The sequence below is a fragment of the Lottia gigantea genome, assembly GCF_000327385.1.
Source record: "Lottia gigantea unplaced genomic scaffold LOTGIsca_180, whole genome shotgun sequence".
Lineage (NCBI taxonomy): Eukaryota > Metazoa > Mollusca > Gastropoda > Lottiidae > Lottia > Lottia gigantea.
This window is the reverse complement of record NW_008708302.1, coordinates 30,234-38,145: the sequence shown is the minus strand read 5'-3', so window position 1 is coordinate 38,145 and position 7,912 is coordinate 30,234. Positions and strand designations below refer to the sequence as shown.

The following is a 7,912-nucleotide window of genomic DNA, read 5'->3' as shown; positions in this document are numbered from 1 at the left end:
TTACAGTCAAGGATATCATTCTAATTCAGGATAACATTCTAAGACGATTTTTGTTACAGTCGAGTCCTTAAAAGCCCTTTCACACCATGACGAGGTAGCCATGTATGGGCATTTCTCTAAAACGTTTTTTTATATTTTGGGCTTATACATAAGTAATATTTTCTAATAAAGAATTTTTCGATATCTAGTATATACAAATTTCACATGCTGGGTTTATGGTTGCTTAATCGTAAATGCGTGACAGGTACCTAAGGTAGGCCCGATGTATGCTATAGAGGTAGTAAGAAATGATCAATGCACTCTGACACTGCATATGACTCACTACCACAGTCCGATATAATCTTCTTCCCATCTTGGGCAAAGTGTATAAAATTAATCTCATGAATTAAAATTATTATGCAGCAATATAAGTCCCAACTTCGAACCTTGAGCGACATCCTCCTTTGAAATTTTATAAGGGAACTACACGAAATGTACAACATAAGATAAATTAAGGCGGAGCCCTGTAATAAGTGTGAGCTTTGCTTGGCCCTGTAAAGAATAAGCGGGCGGAGTAAGAACACTGCAAGATTGATAGGACTAAGCACCATGACGTCTCCATGAGACATAGAAAGCCAGCAGAAAATGTACGATCAAAATATATCTAGAGCTAGTCAAAACCATTGTTTAAAACCTCGCCACAATACATCAGTACTCCATTGTTGTTCTAGTGAGAATGAAAATGAGTGAAACTGTAACCATATAAAACTTAAATAAACGGATAATCAATGATAAAATAAAATAAGACCCCTGAAACTTTGGAGTTGAATAGTATTATTGAATTGTAAGAATACTATAAATGCCAGTATGAACAAATGAGAAACATTTGTGTAATCCCCAAAGTAAAATATAAAGAATTGATACTAAGATATTAACATAACCTTAATTTGAGCGCATTGGATGCACAGAATCATGGTACAAAGTAAATTTTATTAATAGTATTTATTACTATAACAGCTTTTTCATTAGGTCTGATATATCTTCTGTGACATTCTGACTATTTAATCAATGGTCTTGCATATTAGACTTGGCAGCAGAAGTAACAGAAACTCTGCATAACTTGCAGACAATGGCAACTGATCAACTATGGAAGATCACGTGCTATAGTCAATTACCGTACATCATGTTATAAACTGCGGCGATAAACATAGGCTTCAATTTATAACACAACACATTATAAAATTTCAAATTTTAATATTGGTATAATTTCAATAATTTTTACAGACTGCCGGTTTCAAGATATGGAAGATATGGAGGGAAGCCACACGGATACGAATAGACAAGCGACAAGTGAGGCAGAGTGTAATGAGTTATGTGATGCTGATCCAGAATGTGTCACAGCTGAATTCTCGCCAACAGACACTTGTGTTTTTAGTTTTCTTATTACACAAATTGATACTGATAATTTAGAAGAATGTCGACAAGCATGCTATAACAATAGTCGGTGTAATGCCTTCATCGCTTTTCCTGAAGGCTTACTGATGTCCCCATGTCGCTTATTCACTAAACCATTTGATTCCTTTTTCTCAGAACTCTCATTATCATCCAGTTGTATTTAAATGTCAGTATAAGTAGAATACTGAACACATGATTGTAAATTGTACATTCGCTTTTATTCCAAATGAGTGCATCGGTGAACTGACCGACTACCTTAACATCTGTACAGAGAAAGACACACATTAGATGATAAACAAAGCCTACATCAAAAAAAATTTTGTCAGCTCAATTTACATAATACAGTTTTATCTGTTTGTTTGGATTTTGCTTTGTTAATTAAAGATGCCTATCGTAGAGATCGGGCAATATTTGCGCATAAATAACGTAATGGACGGGTAAATATAAATAATCTAAAAAAGAGAAAAGATTGGATAAGAACTTTAGCCTTTAAGGTGTCTAAAAGCCAAATTAGATACATTTACTAAGTAAAAAGTAGAGAAATGACGATGTATCGAAAAAATGATATAAGATAGCATAATTTCTGTACAGGTATACCGTTGCGATATTATCTTGCCGATATTAGAGATTTAAAACAGATAATATGGTAAGATTTTAAAACAAAATGAGAAAATGACAGTTAAAAAGCCTCTTGTACATGCAAACGGAGCTCTTTCTGCCCGGTAAAGAAACTTTGTGGCGGTGGGTGGAGCAAGAAATCCTTGCTAATGATGCCAATGGCTCAGATTAATGTCCAATATATACGAACCATTGTTTATCCATCCATCTTTAGAAGCTGGTTATGACACTTTAGAGGGGCGGGGGGTACCTGCTCCCCTGGAAAATGGTTTGTACCACGATTCATTTCTAACAAAATCAAAAATATGATTTTTAAACGTTTTTGCCTCAATATATGTGTCAGAACGCACCACATCAATTCTATTTTTCTTGGGGGTGAATCCTCTCTCAGACGTTCCATAGGAGGCTTGTGCACATATGCACTCCACAGAACTATTGCATTTTGAATCTCAACCTTGCTCCCTATGTGTACCCCACTGACAGCACATGAATCACACGTTCTTGTCTTAAACAATATACATATGGAAATACACTATATATGTTGAATAAGTTTATCTTATCTAGGAGCATCTTACATGTGAAAACTCTTAGATAATTCATTTATATTAGATATATATACATTTATACAAGACATGTCCGAAGCAATATGTAGGAGATACCAGGATCAGATATCAAATTCAGGAAAGACCAGCCTGTATCGAATCATCTTAATTGCCCGACCATTCACTATACGATCTTATCCTACCCTATTGATTTGCTCAAGGATGAAACTACGAAATTTTGTCAAACTAAGAAAGCCTTCTCTATTGCAATACTGAATATAGCAATTTATCAAATAGAAGGGCGATGAAAGAGCTCTGAAATTGTCTGCAATCATAACCCAGTCGATCAAACCTTAAAGGCTTGTGTCCACAAACGCGATTTTAGTTGTGATTTCACTTTGTCCACATGAGCGTATAGGCATAGACATGAGGAAGATAACATCAGCTTTTTTCTAAGATTTATTCAGAATGCAATTACTCCACAAAACCACTGTTTGATTTGCTTTGGACTTATAAGCTCTCGTAGTAGCTAAAGTCAAATGAAGTGAACAGTTTACAGTTGGAGTTTTAGCTGTTTTTTTTTAATTTGGCGTATATTATTTCCATATGCTCTTTTTCCTAGATAACATTCATAAATCCAGAAATAACTCTTCAAAAACTGTTGTCTTTTGAAATGATAATTAAACCATAACCATGTTGATTACGAAAGTGAATTACAGTTGAAAAGCTGGTGATAAAGTGTTAACCGGGTAAGGCTTAACAAATATATGAGATATCTACTCTTCAACACCCAAGTAATTTAATGACTGAAGCACGAAAACTGACAATCTTTGTATAAAAGCCAAAAACCGTTGAGAAGATTCTTACTGCTTTCATTAACGAGACTTAAAAAAGTATTAACTGCTTAACTGAACATTATGCATGTTCCGATTTTAAGTAATACTTAATCATAGTAATAGTGAATTTCTTCACTAATATTATGGTTGTGGCCCTATTTATCGCAAGGGTACTCTGTCGTTGCAGATAAAAAATTTAAAAGATGACAAGTGTCTAGTTTTTTAGCACACAAATTATGACAGTTAAAATTTTGCTTAAGGCTATGGTCGCCATTTTCGGAGGTTGATGTAGGTTTTTAATATATATGGAAATAGTCTTCAGAATCACAAGAACTGCAAGGAAATCGCATAATCGCCCCAAATATATCGCAAACTAGAAATTTCACATTTTATACATGGCGGAGTAACATGAAAATATGAGTTGGCATTTTAACTATATCAAACAGATAATTCTGTTAACGCATGGATCTGAAAGCTTACATTTTGGCAGTGAGCTGTGAATACTATTAATGATTAGCTTAGCTAAGACATTTCCGTCTCTTAGACTAAGGTACGATTTGTCAAACGAACGACGACCATAGTATGGACCCAAAAATACACTGAAAAATTAACTGTCCTGTAAACTATCAAACAAATGAAAATTCAGCTAAGATCCCCAGCTATCATAAAAATGATGATAATACGTTTTTGTTGCACTTACTCCAATCAATTCGCAGATTACCAAAAACTATCGCGGGTAAATTTGAAGTACATTTACATTGCTTTTACATCCGTAAAATTTGTCTTTACCTTTCATAAATCGAATAGTTCAGAAAGAATGTCTGTTCCAGACCATGTTCCCAGTCTATTTGCAGCTTTCAAGAAAATTCATTCTAGATTTTGTTCACCGGGACCAACACCTCTTTGGCCATTCTTTGAAAAGTATGCAAGACTTAAAGTTTTGTATATTTGGGAAAGAGTGCCTTTATACATTTTTGTTTTATTTGATCTAATGTACTTGTACATGTAAGCACTTGATTGATACATATTGACTCTAAATGATTTTTTTTTATTAATAATCCAGAAAATGGAAAACTCATAATAATATTTGTATACGCTCTTCGAAATTAAGACGGTAACCTATGACCTTGTTGTATAACTTTGCACATTTTGCACAGCAAGCCTTCAATATAGTCTACTGAACATAAGAGAGTAGAATCGAGAAAAACGGTCTTCATGTTATAACCCTTATTTATCTTTGTGAACAAAAGTTTCACAGGGTCTACACAATTGGATTGCTATAAATCAAGGTCAATTGAAGCACTCAGAAACCTTCGAAAAGTTTATTCTGTAATAAGAAAACTACATATTTTGGCTGCACTCTAGAAATTAATGTTACAATTTACAAAGGATAACACGACGACTTCACAGCCATAGTGGCTGATGCAACGCCTGATGTTACTGTGAGATTCGTTGTTCCAACACTATACAGATAACATCCGCCAAATCTATAGACCATTGTAAGGCATTTCGGATTAATGATGCAAATATCTCGACATGAATCTAGACTGGTAACTTTTGCTTCCATAACTGGAAATTTATATAGCATGCATTTGTTTGTGCTTTCAACAAAACCACCAGCTGTGCATAATGAGTCTAGACTACATTCGGTGTCGCACATTTGTTTACTGGTAATTGAAGTAATAGTTCTCAAGGAGTATATCATTCCTACATACTTGTTTGGCTCAAATGGAATACTAAAACAACCTGAAATGGGAAAAATACACGATATTTGTCATGACTTATCTGCATCTGTAAAATACCAATACGGCCTATAGATGGACACCGTCATGTAATGACGGGTAAATTTGTCAGGACAGCGGCATAGTGTGCCCTTTTCGAATGAACTTTCTACCAACATATGTAACCTTGGTGTTCTAAACGATTGAATATTTTAAAAAATAATCAAGAGGAATAATCATTAGTGTAATACTTAATCAGAGTACTTCTCATATTGAATGTATATTAATTTTATGTAGGTTGTCTGAACTGGTAAAGGGTTTAAACAAATAAACAGTCCATGTAAACAATTGCAAACTCGTCCAAGATTCCATATTAAACTGCAAAGTTTCCAAATTCAAATGAAATGTTTGCTAAATTTGACGCGTCTTGATATTGGCCGAACCGAACTAGTCTGCTATATAATCCATCCAAAAAGCATACCTATCTTGATCGGGCTGGTACAATAAACTCAACCTCGTAAGCATCCGGGTTCTCTATAATCCGTTTTTATCAGCAAATTAAATTTCTTATCTAGGATATGGTGAAACCAACATGTCTACGTAGAACATATGAAAATAAAAGTCAAACACCGCTGAATTTAAACAATATTGACCGAGAGACAAAATGATTATTTACCCACCGTTAAATACCTGCGTACCAAGGTCATCGGCTGCGTTCTCTGATTCCACCAAATATGCATCATATAAATAACATTCTTTTCTTATATTGTTGAAAGCAAATGATAGACAATCTGGATCTGACAAACATTTTTTCGCACATACTAATATTGAATCATAGCCAGATTGAACAGAGGTGTATCTTGGTATAAGTTTGTCTTTTATCACAGTATCGTAGCTCATTATAGTAAATTCCGCTCTAGGATATTGCCAAGCACAAATTATCAGAAAAAAACCAAGCCAGATAATGCGAGACATCGCGCCAATAACTTTATACGAAGTGTTTGACTTTTCACATCTACTGTTCAATTTAATTAGAATTGAAGTATAGAAATCAAATAATCAATAATCTTTTTCTAAAGTTACGCTCACAATTTTGTAACAATCTTGTTATTTGAATAAATCCTTAACCTCTTGCCCTCAGTACTTTCCAACATATTTCAAACATAACTTGTCAACTTTTATAGATTAACTGATTGACTTGAATGTTAACATTAAATTTAGTACACGGAATACACTGATTTTCTAGTCCTTCATCAAAGGGTTTCCAATATTTCGTACATCGGACATCGGATGGGAGGAGATTGTAAATATTGTATTGTGTGTGTATTAGACTAAAATAAAGTGAATGTAAGTAGAAAACAGTTGTTACTATTGTAAAACAAGGCTTTAATCGTGCAATTTATGGTTTGTTACCGACAAGTCACACCCCATACGTGTTCGGAAATTGTGTATTACATGAAGAATTGTAATACCCTCATTCCACTGGGCGGCAATCTATGGCGCTCTGTGAGACCGCCTCACATTGGATCGCATCTTACTCGCCTTGTATCGCCAATGGAGCGAATATAGTAAATAAACCACCACAAAACGAAACCCAAAATCCACACAACATACTGGCAAAACATTGGTATCAGCTAATGACCTTTGCACATGATGCTATGTCGACCTTATCTCCATTCTAAGTCCATCCGTGAACCATGCGTAGTTTCGTATGGCATTTGGTATCCTGGACGACCATAGGTTTTTTCTTTACAGTTAACGAATAATGGCGAATTGACACCCGTTATTTACCTTATTTCCCCTAAACGTCATTATAGATTTATACCGTAGCTGTAAGTTAGACACACGTTGGTCGAGATAACTTTGGCATGGGTTCAAAGCAATTATGTTTCACGTATGCGAGAAGATTGAGCCGTGTGTTGAAGATTTGTACATGGACAAAAGCACATTCATCGACTTCGCCATACTTCGTACACGCCGTATAGTAGCGTGTTTCAGTATACTTTTAACTTACACAGATTTTACCCATAACGTTTTAGACCTAAACGCAAACACATTCGTCAAACGTTGACATACACTACACTGACCAAATGATCATGGTGTGACAGAACCTTTATACCCCCATTCCACTATATATTTAAATGATTAGTGATGATATACTTAATTCACCAATTAAAGAAACTGTTCTCAGTCGTAAAATTTTTTCGTAGCTTTAGTTGAATAAACGGACGAAAGGATCGACGGAATAATGACGTTTTCTTTGAATACTTGTGTTTTAATGATGTTTTTCAACAGAAAAGAACGCCTTTTACAACAATATTATTCATGCATTCAACAAATTATGCCAAAGATCAGAAGTCATAAACAAACTTCAGAGAAAATGCAAATGATTTCTTTTAATCATAGTACAAAAATGTCGCGTAATGTAGGACTTATTAGTCAATTTCCATATAAGGTAAGGCCCCTGTACTAATTGTCGTACGTCCTATTATAATATCTTTTAATTGGAGACTTTGATTGAAGAAGAAAGTGTGATATTGGTAAATAGATTAAAGTTAATTATAGTATCTATAAAAGAAAGAAAACGTCAAAAGAGTACACTTGATAAGATTTACTATTTCCCTTAACGGAACCACAGAACTGACAGAAGATAGTATAAACTAGAACATTAAGAGGCTAATAGTATGTTGGAATTTTCGTGAGGTATTCCATTGTTTTCTTATTGATTATCAGAATGTACTTACATTAGGTACGTCGTATC

At 34.5% G+C, this 7,912-nt stretch overlaps 1 protein-coding gene across 1 annotated transcript in view; it reads right to left on the bottom strand.

Moving 5' to 3' along the window:
- The window catches only part of LOTGIDRAFT_174040 (hypothetical protein), a gene marked incomplete at both ends in the record, with an annotated part of 1,235 nt that extends 1,133 nt beyond the window's left edge, over positions 1-102 (bottom strand). The window contains one exon of the mRNA XM_009052373.1: positions 36-102. Within this exon, the coding sequence (XP_009050621.1) occupies positions 36-102 (67 nt within the window). The remainder of the gene's footprint in view (positions 1-35) is intronic.
- Between the last annotated feature and the right edge of the window lie 7,810 nt (positions 103-7,912).